The 20,400-nt window shown below is 34.2% G+C and overlaps 1 protein-coding gene across 1 annotated transcript; it reads right to left on the bottom strand.

Moving 5' to 3' along the window:
* Positions 1-7,817: 7,817 nt before the first annotated feature.
* Positions 7,818-17,813, bottom strand: LOC114165597. The gene is made up of 11 exons (XM_028050181.1): positions 17,742-17,813; positions 17,409-17,657; positions 16,585-17,274; positions 15,261-16,061; positions 14,400-15,011; positions 13,608-14,219; positions 12,638-12,755; positions 11,915-12,570; positions 10,948-11,517; positions 9,970-10,779; positions 7,818-8,543 (listed from the first exon to the last, which is right to left on the bottom strand). The coding sequence occupies exons 1-11, from the start codon at positions 17,811-17,813 to the stop codon at positions 7,818-7,820; spliced, it is 5,916 nt and encodes a 1,971-aa protein (XP_027905982.1).
* Between the last annotated feature and the right edge of the window lie 2,587 nt (positions 17,814-20,400).

The raw sequence follows: 20,400 nt of genomic DNA, 5'->3' as shown, positions 1-20,400 counted from the left end.
ATTTCCAAATTGATCTTTAAACATGTTTTAAATCACTAAAATTGGTCATTAGTGATGACAGAAGATAAATTGACGATTTTGGGAGACATAATGAAGTACCTCATGAAATTTGATAATGTCAATTGATCCAACTTTTAACAAATGACAACAAACAATTGGAGAAAGGAAATGAACTACAATATGACAACGCTTAGCCAGCGACCTTAATTGCTTCCAATTCATCAATTTTTGAGCTCTAGAGCTGCAATGAAATTAAGAAATTTAATAGAGAAGTTTACATGATATTGGATATGATCAAACCACAGAGAAAAGATGGACATTTCAGAAACGTATAGAAAAGAAAGAGAAAAAATTATGGTTGAAAGCTTAACGTCCAGACAAAGTGTTTTCCTTTATTACCTTACTCCTTTTGTGTTTGTGCACATCATTAATATCATCATCTCTACCATGCTTCCTTTTCTGAAATACAGTGAGTTAAAAAAGATTAATATATATATTGAAATAAAAAAACGCAACCACAAGAAGAAAAATGACAACCCACCCACTCAAAATCACAGAAGAGAGCAGACCCAATTTACAGATGTTCAATTCGTTCAAAATCTAAAATCAAAGCACAAGACAAATGTTTTTGCGTATGGGCTGTTTATCATAATTAAGTATCCTCGCTGGAAGTGAGAAGACGCGGCGGTGATTGCAGGATTATACCTCCGTCACGTAGTGGTTAGGGTGCGAGCTCAAATTTCAACAACCTGTAGCGAGCTCAAGTGTAGGTGGATTTGCGAATGTCGAGGCACGCAGGGTAGAGGCTAGGGTTCCATGGGAGGGCTAATGTTGAGAAGGCAAACACGGGGAGGCTAGGGTTCCTGGGGAGGACCAATGCGGAGGGGGTGGCGTAGTGGAGGCCACGGTTCCAAGGGAGAGCCAACGTGGGGGAGGCGTGCAATGTGGAGGCTAGGGTTCGATGGAAAGACCAATGTGAAGGAGGCGCACACGATTGAGGCTTCAGTTGTGGAGGAGCCGCACAAGGTGGAAGATAAGCCATGACCGACGAATGGTGGCCAGTGACTCCGTCGCGGCGGCCTGTGAGCAAGCAATTGATGGCTTGCATCCCAGAACCTTATATAGTTTGCAAGCATGGAGTTATAAACCCTAAATGTTCAAACTTCTTTCAAAAATGAATTTCACGAGGTGTATTTTGTTAAAAGAGAAAAAACCAAAAAATATTTGGGGAATGCAAGGGCGAGAGTAACGCAATAGGGAGGAAAATTGGAAGTGAAATATTTTAATCGAATATGTACCTTAAATCAGTAGGTAAACCAATATATTATTTAAAAATATTATTTTTCGAAATCTGTACGTAATATCCATACTTAAATTTAATTTACCAACATATTACGATCAATATGTAATATTCATATGTAATAATCAATTTATCTACGAATTTGTATCCATAGATAATATCAATAGATAAATTATGATTTTCTTTAAATATATGAGAATGTTAAAGTTTACAAGTTGTTTGACCCATTAAACTAAGATATGGTAGTAAGTCGTGATTATTGAGTACATGAAGTCACTGAGTAGATATGGAACAATTCAGTAGGAGAGGTTGGTCAAAGTATTGGAACATCAATTGCTACACCACATCTTATAGCAAATCTAGAGATCGATGACGAAGATGATCTACGAGACAACGAGACAACCTAGAATGCGAATCTTGTAAGATTTGTATGAGTCTATTCAAGAGGTAACACATTCTTTGTTTTTTGGTAGATTTGGAGAACATAACTTTTGAGGAGGTTGTTCAAGAAGAGAAATGACGAGTAGTAATTGATAAGTAGATAGATGCAATACTCAACTACACATGGGGTTATTTGATCTTCCAAAAGGAGCTCGATCCATAAATGTAAAATTGGTATTCAAGAAGATGAATGCTTAAGGAGAGATAGAGCGATTCAAAGCTCGACTTGTTTCAAACATAGATGCCCAATCTTTCAAATGGACATGAAGTCAACATTTTTTAATGGAATCTTGAAGGAAGAAGTGCATATTGATCAACAACCACTTGGGTATATGAGAATAGGAGAAGAAAAGAAAGTGTTAAGATTGAAGAAGACACTATATGAACTAAAACAAGCTCCTCAAGCATGGAATAACTGCATTGATACTTACTTCAAAAAGAACATATATGAACAATGCCCGTATGAACATTCCTTATACATAAAAGAAACATGTAGATAACGTAATGTTCATTGCTCTTTATGTTGATGGTCTTATTTTCATGAGAAATAATACAGAGATGATTAATGAATTCAAACGTGTCATGGAGAAAGAATTTGAAATGAACGACTTGGGAAACATGAAGTACTTCCTTGAATTGGAAGTCAAACAACTTGAGAGTGGCATTTTTGTGTCTCAAGAAAGATATTCCAAGGAGATCTTGAGAAAATTAAAAATGAAAGTTGTAACCCAGTTTTGACCCTAATGGACAAAGCTCTCAAAGTTTGATGTTGGAGACTGAGTAGATGCCATAAAGTATTGGGGTTTGGTTATTGGAAGTCTTTGTTACTTGACAAGTACAAGGCTGGATTTACTACTAAGCATTATAATAGCAAGTCGGTATATAGAGGAGCTGAGCTACACACTAGAAAGCACCAAAAAGGATATTGAGGTATGTCCGGGGAGCAATATCACTCGGCCTATACTACACTAGGTTGGGCAACTATCTACTCGTAATGTTACTCGAATAGTGATTGGCGTGAATATGTAGATGACCAAAAAAGTACATTTGAATATGTATATTTCATGGGCAACACGACAATCGCTTGGCTCTTAAAGAAGTAACCCATAGTGACATTGTCTGCATGAAGCAAAGTATGTTGCACATCGTTAAGTGTCTATCATGCAATATGACTTGGAAATCTCCTAAGCAAATTGGAGTTAAAACAAGAAATGTGAGACCATTGTTGGAGTAGACAACAAGTCGGCTACTGAGTTGGCGAAGAATCCGGTCAACCATAAGAGGTTGTGAAAGGGATAGTTGAAGGGATAGAGAAAATGTGTAGATAGTAGAGTGTGAAAGTAGTAGTTGGAGAAGTGTATTTGTAGTTGAGAGTAGTTGTATTGGATGTTGTGTTAGTTGTTCTTGATGTTCCAAAATGGTAGGATACATGGGTATTTATAGACCCATAGATTATTCTAGAAACTCCTAGCTAGAACTAATGCAAATACTTCTAGATTTTTCTACATAGTTAAATGTTCTTGATTTTTTCTTTCTATCCTAGGCTTTTCTCCAATACTCTAGAAGTTTCTTTACATTTCAATAACTCTATCTTATATTTTTTTAGATTCTTCTAGAATTTGCATTATACTTTAATACTCCTCCTTGATGCAAATTCGGTAACTCCAAGCATAGCGCGTAGTAGTTCAAATCTTGGTCTTGGTAAGGCCTTTGTGAAGATATCTGCAATTTGATCTTCTGTCGGGCAGTACTCAAGTCGTATCTTCATATTTGTTTCCGCTTCTCTGATGAAGTGGTATTTAATTGCTATGTGTTTTGTTCTACTATGATGTATTGGGTTCTTCGTCATTGCGATAACTGATTTATTATCACAGTTGATTGTAGTAGGTCCACTTTGTTTCTCTCCCATATCTTTGAATATCTTTCGAAGCCATATAGATTGACTTGTTGCTTCAGCAGCAGCCACATATTCTGCTTCAGCTGTTGATTGTGCAACAGTTGCTTGCTTCTTTGATGTCCAAGAGAATATTCCCGATCCAAGCGAGAAAGCATAGCCTGAGGTGCTCTTCATGTCATCTATTGATCTTGCCCAATCACTATCGGTGTAGCCAATGATCCTTGAGTTAGTCATGGTTTTGTACCATATTCCAAACTCCTTTGTGCCTTGTAGATATCTTAAAATTCTTTTCCCTACTCCATAATGAATCTGACTTGGCTTTTGCATGAATCTTGATAGAAGACTTGTGGCATACATAATGTCTGGTCTTGTGGCTGTGAGATATAAGAGACTTCCAATCAAACTTCTGTAGCGTGATGCATCTGTTTCTTGTGCTCCATCATCTTTTTGTAGTTTCTCATTTACCACCAATGGAGTAGCGACAGGTTTACAATCATACATCTTGAACTTCTTCAATAGGGCTTCAATATATTTCTTTTGAGAGATAAATATGCCGTCTTCTTGTTGTTTCACCTCTATACCGAGGAAATAGTTCATCAACCCAAGGTCGGTCATCTCAAATGTCTTCATCATGTCTTCTTTAAATTCTTTCATCATCTCCAAATTGTTTCCTGTATAGATAAGATCATCGACATATAAGGAGACAATAAGGTGATACTGACCTTGTGCTTTAATATATAGTGTTGGCTCACTTTTGCTCCTCCTGAATCCTTGATCGATGAAGTATTGATCAATCTTGCTATACCATGCTCGAGGAGCTTGCTTCAAGCCGTATAAGGCTTTTTTTAGTCTTAGTACTTTGCCTTCATTGCCTTTATTGATGAAGCCTTGAGGTTGTTTAACATAAATCTCTTCTTCGAGCACTCCATTTAGGAAGGCTGATTTGACATCTAGTTGATAGATGTTCCATCCTTTTTGTGCTGCTAGGGCTATTAGAGCTCTTATTGTATCTAGTCGTGCGACTGGAGCAAATGTCTCATTGTAGTCGATTCCTGGTTGTTGTGAGTATCCTTTGGCGACCAATCTGGCCTTATGCTTTTGTATAGTTCCATCAGGATTGAGCTTTGTTTTATATACCCATTTCTCTCCAATGATGTCTTTTCCTTGAGGACAGTTTACGAGCTCCCAAGTGTTATTCTTCTCAATCATTTTAACCTCTTCTTCCATAGCCTTGACCCATATTTCTTGTTTTGATGCTTCCTCATAGCAGTTAGGCTCAATCATGGCCATATTGCAGGTTTCGTATATGTCTACCAAAGATCTTACTCGTCTTGGAGTGGACTCTAGTGAAGAATCTTCTAATGGAGGTGGAGAAGGCGTACCTGAAGCTTCTGCCTCTTCTTGAATTTCTTCTTGATATTGTTGCACTGGAACTAAAGTGGTGCTTTTAACAACTTTTTCTTCTTCCCAATTCCAAGAAGCATTTTCATCAATTTCAACATCTCGACTAATGACGAGCTTTTTTGTTTGTAGGTTGTAAACTCGATAGCCTTTTGATTGTGTGCTATATCCCAAGAATATTCCTCGTATAGTCTTGTCTTCAAGCTTGTGCCTCCTTTGATCAGGAACATGTATGTAGCAGATAGATCCAAATACTCGTAGGTGTTTGGCTGATGGCTTTCTTCCACTCCAAGCTTCAATAGGAGTCTTGTCTTTGACCGCCTTAGTTGGACATCTGTTTAAAATGTAAACTGCAGTGTAGACTGCTTCAGCCCAAAAAGTGTTAGGCATACCTTTCTCTTTTAGCATTGATCTTGCCATCTCCATGACTGTGCGATTTTTTCTTTCTGATACACCGTTTTGTTGTGGAGTATATGCGACTGTGAGTTGTCTCTCTATGCCTTCATCTTCGCAGAATTTGTCAAACTCGCGAGATGTATACTCCTTTCCACGATCACTTCTAAGTACTTTTATTTGTTTTCCACTTTGCTTCTCAACAAGGGCCTTGAATTTCTTGAATATTCCAAAGACTTCTGACTTTGCCTTTAAGAAATAAACCCATGTCATTCTAGAGAAGTCATCAATGAAGAGGATGAATTACCTGTTGTTGTGATGTGAAGGCGTCCTCATTGGTCCACAAACATCAGTATGGATCAACTCTAGTAAGTCTTTTGCTCTCCATGCTTTGTCGGTCGAGAATGGTAATCGATGTTGTTTACCAAGGAGACATCCTTCGCATGATTCATTATTCTCTTTTAAGCATGGAAGATCTCTCATCATGTTTTTCTTATATAGAAGCTTTAAGGCATATGTGTTGAAGTGGCCAAATCTCCTATGCCAAAGTCACGAGTCATCAACTTCTGCCTTCATGGCAATATTAGTACCAGGTTTGAAGCTTATGGGAAAGCTTCTATTTCTCTTCTCCATTTTTACTTGGCCAATTTCTGTCTTTCTACTGTCATAAATTTTGCATGTATCTTTCTCAAAGTGGAGAGAATATCCATTCTCCATCATTTGACCAATACTTAAAAGATTCTCTTTAAGATTGGGAACCAATAAAACATCCTTGATGAATTTCGTACCTTTCTTTGTCTCCACCATGACAGTTCCTTTGCCTTGAGACTCCACTATGGTACCGTTTCCTAGTCGAACTTTGACATTGACAGATTTATCAATGTCTTTGAAGATGCTTTGATTTTTGGCCATGTGATTGCTGCATCCACTATCCAAGTACCAACTTTCTCCTCCGTTAGGAGATTCTTGATTGGCATAAAATAAGCGTTGTTCCTGATTATGTTCTTCAGCAAAGTTTGCTTGATGCTTATTTTTATTATGACAATACTTCTCTACGTGGCCAAATTTCTTGCAGTATTGACATTGAGGTTTTCCATGATGCCAACAATCTTTTTCCATGTGACTTGTCTTTTTACATATGCCACATGGGGGATATTTTCCTTGACGAGTCATAGGGAAGCTTATAGAATTTTCTTTATTTCTAGAAATTTCTCCTCTACTTTTATTTCCTTCATATTCTTTATTCTGAGACCGTAATTTTAGTTTTGATTGAAAGGCATTTTCGACTGAGTCTTCTTCATGCCTTTTCAATCTTTGTTCATAAGCTTCAAGAGAGCCCATTAGTTGTGTTACTGACAATGTGGCCAAATCTTTTGTTTGTTCAATCGCAGTTGCGATTGCATCATATTTTTGGGGAATAGAAATTAAAATTTTCTCAACGATTTTTTTGTCAAGAATAGTTTCCCCATAGGCTCTCATCTGACTAACTATTTCCTTTATTCTAGAATAGTAGTCTTTAATGGTCTCAGATTCTTTCATTCTTATTAATTCAAACTCTCGTCTTAGAGAATGAAGTTTAACATTGCGTACCTCATCACTTCCTTGAAACTCTTCTTGTATTGTGTTCCAAGCTTGCTTTGCGTTTGTGGCACCTATTATTCTCAGAAAGATTGTGTCATCAACTGCTTGTTGAAGAGCAAATAAAGCCCTTGAATCCTTCTGTTTGTTTTCCTTCAACTCCTTCTTCTGAGCTGCAGTAAGAGTGGAAGTGTCTTCTGGAATAGTGAATCCCTCTTCTATAATGTCCCATAAATCTTGGGAGCGAAAGAATGTCTTCATTTTGACACTCCAAAAATCATAATTTTCTCCCGTGAAAATAGGTACTGGAATTGATGATGTTTGATTGGTAGTGGCCATAGGTTGAGAAAATATTTTGGAAGTAGTATAGAATGGAGTTCTAATTTTTTTTTGAAGTAGTTGAAAAGTTTATCTACGCCCAGTAGATGACCGAACGTAGCTCTGGTACCACTGTTAGTAATTCAAGGTTGTGAAAGGGATAGTTGAAGGGATAGAGAAAATGTGTAGATAGTAGAGTGTGAAAGTAGTAGTTGGAGAAGTGTATTTGTAGTTGAGAGTAGTTGTATTGGATGTTGTGTTAGTTGTTCTTGATGTTCCAAAATGGTAGGATACATGGGTATTTATAGACCCATAGATTATTCTAGAAACTCCTAGCTAGAACTAATGCAAATACTTCTAGATTTTTCTACATAGTTGAATGTTCTTGATTTTTTCTTTCTATCCTAGGCTTTTCTCCAATACTCTAGAAGTTTCTTTACATTTCAATAACTCTATCTTATATTTTTTTAGATTCTTCTAGAATTTGCATTATACTTTAATAAGATCACTTTCCTGTCGGGGTTCAAGATTTCCTGCAACATACCACTTTATCGAATGATCTATCTTATTGACTTCACTGAAAATCTTCATGGAGCTGCAGTTGATGACGTGCACTTCGTCCAACGATCGAAAACTTAAAGTAAAATTGCCAGGGTAAAAGCACGTTAGCTCATCTAAATTTTGAAGATCTAAAAGCTTGAGCCGCTTAAATATTATTTCTTGATCCTTATCGTGTTCCTGTGCAACAATTGTAATCAATCTCTCACAGTTTTTGACTTTTAGATTTTCAAGTTTCACAAGATGTTCGGCTACTGATGTGGGGAATATGCTTTTAAGGCTTCTACAATTATCAACAAAGACTTCTTGTAGATTGGGCATGCTTAGAATTCCAATAGGATCTTCATTCCAGACATTCTTCAGTTTTGGAAGATTGGATAAAATCAATTTATTCAGAGGAAAAGTGATTGATGTGTCTTTTGGAGTACATTTGACATCAAATATGGTTTTCATAGAATTGCAGTTTCGAACTTCCAATGTTTCCAATTTTGGTAAAAAAGGAAGTAAATGGAAGGGTAACACTGTATCTGATAAAAACTGACAGCCGTCCACAATCAACATGGCCAACTTACTGAAGTCGGGGATATACAATGAGCCATGCCATATCTCTTGCAGTCCTGGTCTATTTTTTAGAACAAGTCGCTGAAGCTCTGAAATCTGCACCACTCATCAATAATATGAAATTAATTATTTACAAGAGTCAACAATAATTGAGATTGGAATTCTACTCGTACTTTATGATTGGATTCTCTTGACCACTCTGCAAGAGTCATCTAGAATATGACATGAATTCTAGTCCCTTATCATGGTATACTTTTACTTAGTACTTCACAAATATGAAATATTCATTACTTTTGTTAATAATTATGTAAAAAAAAAAAAAAACTCAGTTAACTATATTTAAATGAATTTTTCAACCGAATCACGGTTTCTAAATTTCCATTACTTGACTTGAAGACCTTGGAAGCAAGTTAAAAATTGAGATTTATAATTTTAAAATAAAAAGTAGTTAAATAGTGAATAGTATATATCTTTAAGAGAGTTAATTTTAGAGATTTTAGAGTTATCTATTTGACAAAAAAAATAAATTGTCTGTAATTTTTATGGAATGTTTGAGAAAATAGTTAAAATATGTAAAAAAAAATATGTTTAATTACTCTTTTGGTCAATGTCTTCATCTGAAAAGGTAAAGTTAGTCATCCAACTTTTTTTGGGTCTTAATTAGATTCTGATTTTTGAAAAATTGATGAAATTTTGTCTTTTGTTAAATTTCGTGAAACAGGTCAAGAATTTTTCATTAAAATTATCACAAGGATTATGTTAATTATACCAACAAAGCAAATCATCCTTATTAACAACTTGAATTTTGATAAGAAGTCTTTGATCTATTTCCATAAATTTAACGAAAAGATATAAATTGCATCAATCTTTCAAATATTAGAAACAAAATGAGACTAAAAATTAAAAAATAAAATATCAGTTTAAATATTTCTGAACGAAAAACATGGACAAAAATAATAATTAAAAAAAGTTACTTTTATGAATATGAACATGAAAAATTATAATTTATTAGTATTTTAAACAATTTTCTTCTTTCATCATACATATTTCTATGAAGTAAAATTTGAGTTTTTGGTTGAGTCCGTTAACCTCCAAAATGGGTTTGACTATTCTATCTTCAACAATCAATTGAATTTAGTTGATTTTTAATGTCACCATTAATGTAGTACATATCATATTTAAGACACAATTTCACTTCCATATCCTACGTAATCATTCATCACAAACTCTTTGTATTAGAAATAAACTCTTGTTCAAAATAAAATAAAATAAAATAACATCTAGAGCTTGACTACTTAATTTTTGACATTATTTTAAAATACAAACAATTTAACATGCTACCTGGTGTTCATGTGGTTTCAATATGGGACTTATTTAGAAGTTAGAGAGCCATAAATTCAATGACCTCTTAAAATAAAGTTATGTGTGATACTTTTAGCAAATACAAAACAGAGCTTTCATTATACTGAGGTTCTGAGACCGTGTATTTATAACAAGAATCATAAAAATGTTAAACACATACCTTTCTTCGGAATGCCGATCGAATTGTAGAATTGAGATCAGTTTTCAATGGAATAGCCTCAGACATACCAACCATAACTTGAGACGATTTCTCTGTTTTTAGCGTACTTGGACTTGGACATAAAGTTTCCATGCTGTGACAATTGATTACTGACAATTTCTCCAAGCACGTGAAACTTAAACTCCCTTTATAGAATCTTCGGAGATTCCACAAATTTTCGAGATTCATACAACTGAGATGCGGAAACGTTATCTCATCGTCATTTGATTCCTCTCCACCGTCTTTAGACACTATTTCTTCCATTGATTTACAATTTTTTATCCCCACTGTTTTGATTTGACCCAAATTTTTGGCTGTCGAGGATGTGAATAAATATGTCAGGCTATCGCAATCCTCTACTTTCAAATATGTCAGATGAGAGAAAGACACTCTGCATAGTTCCAAGTTCACTAAACTTGAACAACTAATCACTTGCAAGGTTTGTAGGTTTCTGAGAAAAGGTTCATTGGAAGAGTTCTCTGACACAATGAAAACGAGCTTAGGAAGGGACTCCAAGTGTAATACTTTCAGCTGTAATAGAAGTCCACTATAATCCACATCATTACAACTTTGACAGCAGAAGATCTCTGTGAAGGAACCATCACGCACCACAAGTTTCTCTACATCGGGCACCTGCTTTAGAATTTCATGTGGAAATACATTCGACTCACTACCAAAGTAGAGAGTAAGAACTTTTAAGTTGTGTAAAAGGTTTGTCTGAAATTCTCCATTCAAAATCATCTCTATACCTTTTCTCCCCAGTGACAGGCTCTGTAAGCAAGAAGAAAAAACAAGCTGGTTAGAGAAGTTAAAGACACTCTTCTGTTAACTTTTCATGTAAAAAATGTTGGGTCTATAGAAGGAGGTTCACCGGTTCTAAATATATAATATTGTATTATCCAATTATGCAAGAAGGAGAAAGTGTTGAAACAATTATACCTTTTCAGTTTTATCCTCGGTATGTGATTCTAGATGCTTATAAATGTCAGACTTGAGTGAGCAGTAGTAGAAATACTTGAACTCGGGCAAATCTCGTAGTTCTAATGATCTCACACGGGGACAAGGAGACGTAACCTCAACTTTGGTTTCTTCTGCAACAATTGTTATCAATTCCTTACAGTCTTTCACCGTTAGCTTTTCAAGTTCTACGAGATCTTTGGCTATTAATGCGGAAAACACACTTGTAAGGACTTTACAATTCTCAACTTCTACTTCTCGTAAATGGTTAATACTTGGAATTTTCGGAGGAGAGTTCATTGCGTCTTGCGTTGTACCTTTGACCTCAAAAATGACTTTGACAGATTCACAGTTTCGAACTTTCAATGTTTTCAATTTAGGTAATAAAGGAAGTATAGGAAAGGGTAGCACTGCTTCTGATAAAAACGGACAGTTCTCCATGATCAATGTTTCCAATCTACTGAAACACAAATCGGGGATCCGCACTGAACCAGGCCATATCTCTTGTAGATTTGGCCTACTTTGGAGATCAAGTCGGGGAATCTCTGCAATCTGCACATGCAAAACAATGAATAAAAAGGTTATAATTGGTACTTTACAAACATGAAATATTCACTAAATTAAAAATGAAAATAAAGGTTATAATACTAAATTTAAATTAAATATATAGAGTTTTAATTAGAAGTTATAGACAAAATCTGTATTAAAAGCAGTAACATTTTCCCACTCTGCGGCAGTAAGAACTTGACTTAGAAATATTTGACCACATTTAAAAAAAAAAAAAAACAATTATCAGCTATATGGTCTCAGTTTGGACTAACTTAGAATGCAGAGTCATAAATTCAATGACGTGTCATTAAAAAAGTATGTTACTACTAGGAAATAGGAAACTTTTGATCACATTAAGATATAGTAAAAGAATCATAACTATGTACATTAACACACATACCTTTGTGAGAAATGTCTTTCGTATTGTAGAGTTGAGATTAATTTCCAATGGAATTGTTTCCACCGGCATACCAACTATAACTTGAGACAAATTGTCTGCTTTTACCGTACCCAAACATAAAGTTTCCATGCTGGGACAAGTGATTATTGACAATTTCTCCAAGGACGAGAAACTTAAACTTCCTTTGTAGAATCTTCTAAGATTTCGTAAAGACTCAAGATTCATCCAACTGAGATGAGGAAATATTATCTCATCATCATTCGATTCCTCTACAACCTCTTTAGACACTATCTCTTCAATTGATTTACAATTTTCTATCTCCATTCTTTTCAGTTGAACTAAATTTTTTGCTGTCGAGGATGTGAACAAATATGTGAGGCTACCACAATTGTCTACTTTCAAATATGTCAGATTGAAGAAAGGCACTCTGCATTTTACCAAGTTTATTAAACTTGAACAACTATTCACTTGCAGAGTTTCTAGATTTCTGAGAAAAGTTTCGGCCAAAGAGTTATCTGACACAATGGAAATCAGATCTTTGAGAGACTTCAAGTGTAATACTTTCAACTGTGATACAACTCCACTATAATCCACGTTATTAGGACTTTGACAATAGAATATCTCCTTGAAGGAACCATCACAAACCACAAGCTTCTCTATACTGGGTATTTGTTTCAGAATTTCGTATGGAAATACATCTGACTCATTATAGAGATTAAGAACTTTGAAGTTCTGTAAGAGGTTTTCTCTGAAATTCTTCACGTAAATTCACATCCAATCCCTTTTCTCTCTGTAATACTTCTCTCAAATTCTTCACTCCATCTTCTCCCAGTATCAGGCACTACAATAACCAAGAAAAAGCACAAATAAAAGCAGAGGTTAGGGAAATTACATAACTTTTATACAAAATTTCAAACAAAGTAAAAATAATTTATTTAAATGGTGTTGAATGACTGTTTACAAATAAATAGAGATTTTTTAAAATCAATTGATAAAAAATAACCCATTCAAAATTAATGTGTTAATGTTTTAATAATTTTTTTAATTTAAATTAGAGTATAGAGGGTACGGGTATCTATGGTATCTACAGGTATGGATACTATGATACCGTACCCGCTCCGTTAACATGCGGATATAAAAAATACTCGTATCCGTTACCTGCAGGTATTCATTTTCAATATCTATTTTCTACCCATTGCGAGTTTTATCTGCGTATATATGTGAATATGAATTTTTTTGATATCCTTAATTCCAATAATATAATATATGCAATTAGTCTGTTAAGAATTTTAGTACTATATAAAAGTATTGAAATTTAAATTTGATAAAATTGTACAAAAATCAATTAGTAATATGAGATTTATATTTACTTTATATATTATTAGATTTGATATGAAATTTTATTGTGTTGCTATCATGAAGTGTATCCGCTTATTTAAATAAATCAATATTGTTAGAACTTTATCACTGAACTGAACAGGTGATTAAACTAGTGAAAACTAGGTCTAAGTTTTAATAAATATTCAATTAGGTTTCAACCAGAATTATTAAATTTTTAATTGAAGAATATAATACATAATTTAACTAATCTAACATATATTCAAATTTTTTAATATAATAATATAATATATTAACTACCTACTTTCTTATTCAAATGAAGAAAATGATAAACAGGTAGAACAGTAGTACGTACCCTTTCAAAGTAGACTTGATGTGTAAAATTATCGGACTGCAGTGAGTGGTAGTAAAAGTACTTTAACTTGTGCAAACGCCGTAGTCGCAGTGACCTAATACGGGGACAAGGGAGGTCATGATTTGTTCGACTTGGATCTTCTGCAACAATTGTCATCAGCGTATCGCAGTCTTTCACCACTAGATTTTGCAGTTCCTCGAGTTCTTTGGCAACTGATGAGGGAAACACGCTTATAAGACAAGGACAGCCATCAACAAACACTTCTTGTAGATGTTGCATGCTTATAACTCCAGTAGGATCTTTATTCCAAACATTCTTCAAATTCGACAGCTTGAATAACTTCAATTCCTTTACAGGAAAAGTCATTGAGTATTGTGTTGCACATGTCATATCAAAAATGGTTTTGACAGAATCACAGTTTCGAACGTCAAGGGTTTCCAAATTAGCTAAGAAAGGAAGTAGATTGCATGGTAGCAGTGCATCTGATAAAAAATGACAACCGTCCACACTCAAAGAACGTAAGAGACCAAAGTAGAAGTTGGGGATGAGCCATGAACCAAGATATAACTCTTGTTGTTGGCTATCTCTACGCGAAGATTCCGAAAATTGCACCTGAAAAGAAAGAAAATTAGATTTATAATTTTATCTTCCTCGCATCCAGATACTTTCATATAAATTTTCCCTCTATATATAATTTTTTTCCATTACTATACCTTGATCTTTTCCAACACGATATATAAATATATATAAACTAATTTTGAATGGTCGTAAAGGCAAAGTTGTGAGAATTACCTGTTCTTTGGAGTGGATAGAGTATTTGACGCATGGCAAATGCTGTAGCGTCAATGTGGTGAGACGAGGAAACACAGGGTGTTGTGTTGTTCCTTCTCCTTCTCCATGCTTTGTAAATATTTCTGCCAATTCCTTACACTCTGTTACCTCAATCAGCTCAAGTCCGGTAAGATCTTTGGCCACCGATGCTGGAAACAAACTTTTAAGACGCTCACATTTTGAAACATTCATTTCCTTTAGCAATTGAAATCCAATAATTCCCTTCGGATCCTTGTCCCATACATCCTTCAGCTCTGGTAGATTCTTCAAATACAAACTTTTCAAGCGGAATATTCCGGAAGCTTTTGTCACCCTGTTCTCATCATTGATACTGAATATGACCTCTGCATTCCTGCAATCCCATACTTGTAACACTTCCAAATTCTGAAAGCAAGAAAGCAAATGAGATGGAATTACATGCTCTAGAGTATCACAACCCGATGCACTCAACCTTTTCAAATACCCAAAGCTGTTTTGGTGCACGGAACGAGTGTCATGCCATAGTTGCTCTATAATAAATTCTGTAGAATTGTTAAAACCCAGATCCAGAGACTCACTGTATGTGAAAGTCATCTGTAAAGTCACGAAAAAAGAAGGTAATCACAAAGTAAATTAAGCAAGAATATCATGTTTATTTATTGACAAATATATGCATTTGAAGTTTATATTTTTTTAAAGAAAAAAGAAAAAATTTAAGATGACCTGAGTTTTCTTCCTATTAAATTTAATTTTAATTCTGTAGTTTTTAAATTAATAGGTTAGCTCTCTATCTTCCAAAATCATAACATTAAGAGAAGTTGTATTAAATAAATGAATACGTACCTTATCGTTGAAATTGGCATTCAAGTTATCTTTCCATGGCCATTTAGTCTTTTCATTTCCTTCTACACCAAATACATTCTTTAACTTTGGTGCTATTGACTCTTTTTCGCTGAATCTTTTCATCTTCGGACATTCTCTTACAATTAATATTTCCAGCGATGGAAATTCAAATTCACACTCTTTGTAACTGCAAAAACTTGTAAGGTTGTCTAGTCCCACAAGTTCCATAGAAATCAATTTGCTGAATACATTTTTTGTCACTTTGCCTTCTTCGTTTCCCTCATTGCTTACTATTTCCACTACTTCACGGCAGTTAATTATCTTCAGAGTTTTTAGTTGAACCATACTTATAGCAGTCGAGGATGCAACTAAATACTTTAATCTTGAACAATTCTTCAGTTTCAAACAGGTCAAGTAAGTCAATACAGAGGGAAAAACTAAATTCTTCAATTCGTAACAACCTTCTAAGCTCAAAAGCTCTAACCTTTGTAGATTTGGAACTTGTCCTAATTCCAAATCCTTTACCCTTGGATACAACAAAACTAATTCCTTCAGCTTTAACAGAATTCCCAATTTATTTTGTTGTGAAATGTCTGCTATTGGCACTGACACTTTATGAGAGAAAGAGAACGACAATTTTAACTTTTCTAGATTTGGCATTTTGTAGGGAAAATGGTAGAGAAGATCAACACTTTGGACTGAGATCAAACTAAGCTCTTTTAAACTGTGCATTTGGAAGCTGGGTAACAAGTTTTGTGCTTCCTTAAAGTCAATTTCCAAATACTCCAAGTTGGGAAACACCTAAAGAATAAAAGAAATAAAAGTAAATGCTATGAAAAATGAATTAAATAATGACTCATCTCTCCTTCAAATTTGTTTGATTTTAGGCATTTTTTTGATTCTTTTAGTTTGCATTGATTTGCCTCTATTTAAGAACATGATTACGAGTGATTTTTTTTTTTGTTCTTTAACCCGAGTGTCGGAATAGAGATATTAACTACTATAAGAAGAAAATGACAGAATGATGCATTAATTCATGACTCAACCGCAAATCTCTCAGTGGCAAAAAAAATTAAACTTTTGCCACTGAACTTTTATCTACATGTCAATGGTCAAAATTACACTTTGATTTGTTTTAAATATCTCATAAATTTAGATTTTATTTAATTAAGTTCTACTCAAAATTTTATTTTATTAAATAATAAATTTATTATTATTTTTTAAGCATTATGTAATTTTATTTGTAATTTTATTTCTTATCAAACTTATCACAAAAATTTGATCAAATATTTTTCTTCAATGACAAAGATAGAACATTGCTTACCTTTTCAGCTAAGAAAACACATTTATCTTCATCATCTGTTGTTTTACCAATTTCTTTGGAGAATGAGTTGAGCTTCATGCACTCACCCACGGTCAGCTCCTTCAGTTTTGGACACTTTATGGAATGTTTGCCTTTGCAGAAATGCTTGATATTTGATAGCCCATATAATGCATCGTTATTAACTTCTAATGCATTTTCACTTGTAACAATTTCTACCATTTTCTTACAATGCAGAGCTGACATCCGTTCAAGCTTTAAGACATCTTTGGCAACAGCAATCGGAAGCAAATTCCTCAATTCATTACAACTACCAACTTCTATAGTCCGCAATTTTTTGAAGTTAAGAATTCCATCTGGATCATTACTCCACAACTGCTTCAACTTTGGGAGATATTCAAGAAGAATAACCTGCAAATTTGTATTTATCCCAACATATGTATTTTTTTCTTGAGAATCATTGATTTCAAAAATCATTTGCACTGATTGACATCTAGAAACTTTCAAGTTGTCCAAACTTTCAAACCATCCTCCCAAATGATGTGGAAAAATCTTGTCTAGTTTATTGCATTCTTCAATATTCAGAGAAATGAGACTTGAAAAGGAATCCATGGTCACTTTAGTTTCCCACATATCTATTAAACTATTCATTTTTCTAAGGTGGATTTCCTCCAACCTAGGGAAGACACAAACCTGCATTTTTACGAAAATAAACAATTATTATATAAAGAAGCTAAACAAAGATACACTAGGTAGAATGTGATCAAGAACCGTAAACATAGTATTAAGCCAACTACAAAACAATTACTTATTCGCCCAACACTCACCTTGTCTGAACTATTTCCTTCAGCCTCAAAAATCTTCTCCATAATCTGACACTCACTTATCGATAGGCTTTTCAGCCTTTTTAAACTGCTAGCCACAGACAATGAACATAGATATCTCAATTTATCACAGTCTTTCACAACTAATTTAATCAAGTTTTGAAAGCAAAAACTAGACAAGTGCTGGTCGCTCCATATCTTTTGGATGTTGAGTGATGATAAATTCAAGCTCTCTAAATTTGGAGTTTCAACCTAAAAACACATACACATTATTAGTATATTCACAATAATTGAAGAAATTATTTAAAATTATAGGAAAAGTATTTAATATCATACCAGTTTACCAAAAAGAGGAGTTAACCTATTACTTTGCTCATCTTCTTCACTAGCAATTTCTCCACAACCCATATCTGTAGTTTGAGCCTTTGTCTTACGTGGCCAACACTACAAGAAAAACCATTATTACCGACGGGCAAAATCCGTCGGTAATGGCCAAAATCCGTCGCTAAATCAACATTACCGACGGATCATCGACGGTCAAAAATTCGTCGGTAAAATGCTTGTCTGTAAAATTTTACCGACGGAAATCATGTTCCGTCGGTAATTACCGACGGAAAAATCCGTCGGTAAATCTGTCGGTAATTACCAACGGAAAAATCCGTCGGTAAAATCCGTCGGTAATTACCGACGGAAAATATCCGTCGGTAATTACCGACCTAAATATCCGTCGGTAATTACCAAAAATCCGTCGGTAAATTAGTTACACTATTCATCTTCTTCCTCCTCCCTCTTTCAATTTTTTTTTCGTTTTTTTTCGTGGTCGTCGTCAATGTCGCCGCCGTCGTCACCGTCGCCGCCGCCGCCGCCGCCATTGTCATCTTCTTCCTCTTTCTTCTTCTTCTTCTCCTTCTTCTCCTTCATCTTCTCCTTCTTCCTCTTCTTCTTCTCCTTCTTCCTCTCTTCTTCTTCTTCTTCTCCTTCTTTTCTTCTCCTTCTTCTTCTCTTTCTCCTTCTTTTTCTTCTTCTTCTCCTTCTTCACTTCTTCTTCTTCTCTTCTTCTTCTTCTCTTCTTCTTCTCCTTCTTTTTCTTATTTTCTTCTTCTCCTCGTCTTCTTATAAGGTGAGATTTGGGAGGGAAAATTCCCGCTTCTTTTACCAACGGATAAATCCGTCGGTAATTCAAATTAGGACAAAAAATTTCCCGCTTCTTTTACCGACGGATTTTTCCGTCGGTAAATCCGTCGGTAATTCAAATTTGGGCGGAAAATTTTCTGCTTCTTTTACCGACGGAAAAATCCGTCGGTAAATTTGTCGGTAAAAAAAATTTGAATTATCGACGGATTTTACCGACAGATTTTTCTGTCGGTAAATGAAATTTTTTTTACCGACGGAAAAATCCGTCGGTAATTAAAATTTCAGAATCCGTCGGTAAAATCCGTCGGTAATTCAAATTTATCGACAGAAGTATATCCGTCGGTAAAATTCCGTCGGTAATTTCAATTTTTTTTGTAGTGCAATAAGACTTCTCCACTTTCGTATAGAAACAAGTAAGTGATGGTAAGGATTTGAGTGTCAAAGTGTGCAACTTAAGAAACTCAACCTTACCATAATCCATTGGTATTTGAAAGATCTCCCCCAAAGATTTACATTCAGAAACCTCAATTATTTCTAGACTAGCAAGAAATCTATCCTCGTCAGAATCACATTCAGAAATCTCACATGTTTCTATAGTAGTAGGAAATTTCACCATGTGAAAGGAGAAGAGATTCATCAATCGGTCACACATCTCGACCTTGATGGTTTTTAATTTGGCAAATGATGTAACTATAATTGGACCATAACATATCATCTCTAAGTTCTCCATATTCTCAAGGCATAAAGATTCCAAATTGGGAAAAATATTCACACAATCAGACAATTATGCTGAATTGACATGTTTAATGTCATTATTCTTTATGGATAAGTGCTTTAGATCTGGAAATCCATCTATATTCAACTCATTAATATTTTGAACACCATTTATCTTTCCCAATAGCAAACTTTGCACTGTTTTAAACAAAAATTTTACGCCTTCCCGTAAGTGAATGTTAATGTCATCCTTCTGTTGTAATGCCAAAAGTCTGAACGCTTCATACTTATCGGGCATCCCTAATTCTTCTATAGAAAAATTTTCCAGGTCTCCAATCACAATCTTGTAATCTTTTAAATTGTCGAGGAACAAATGTTTAGGAAAATCTGAAACAAACGAGATGCTTAATTCCACCCTTTTCAACTTGTGCAAATTCTTTAGCTCGGAAAGAAAGGAATTTTGACCTTTGTATTTGATCAAGCTTTTTCTTATACACAACTCTTCTAAACATGTTAAACTTGATATAAGATTAGGTGGAATAATCTCCAATTCAGAGCAATCGCTGATGTCTAGTAGTTGTAACTTATCTAACCATTGTGACTCGGCTGGAAAATTTTTAAGTTGAGATCCAAAGAAACTGAGAATTCTTAATTTACTCAGCTTTCCAACTATAGATAAGTTGCAATCTAAAGTGCATTGCTCCAAACTACAGCATTTAGTAGCTACTGCAACATTTACCTAGTTACATTTATTAAAAATGTTACTATTGATATAATATAGTTACATTTTCTTAAAATTGTTACTATAAAGAATATTAATATTAATATTGTAACACTTTTTAAAAATGTTACTGTACATATTACACTTTTTTCTATTTTTATTAACATTTGCATAATCACATCTACTAAAAATGTTACTATATATATATATCCTAATATTGCAACATGTTTCAAAAATGTTACTGTAAATAAATAAATATACTAAATAAATAAATATATTGTATAATATCAGTATTATCAGAAATTAATTAAAAATAAAATAATAATATCGCATCGTTAAGAAGTAATTAAAAATTATTTTCTTGTCATTTTAAATTTATTTTAGAAACTAAATTTTAATCAATAAAAATAATCAAAATAGAAACTA

The sequence above is a fragment of the Vigna unguiculata genome, chromosome 10, assembly GCF_004118075.2.
Source record: "Vigna unguiculata cultivar IT97K-499-35 chromosome 10, ASM411807v1, whole genome shotgun sequence".
Classification (NCBI taxonomy): Eukaryota; Viridiplantae; Streptophyta; class Magnoliopsida; order Fabales; family Fabaceae; genus Vigna; species Vigna unguiculata.
Note: the sequence above shows the minus strand (reverse complement) of the source record. Positions and strands in the feature narration are given on the sequence as shown.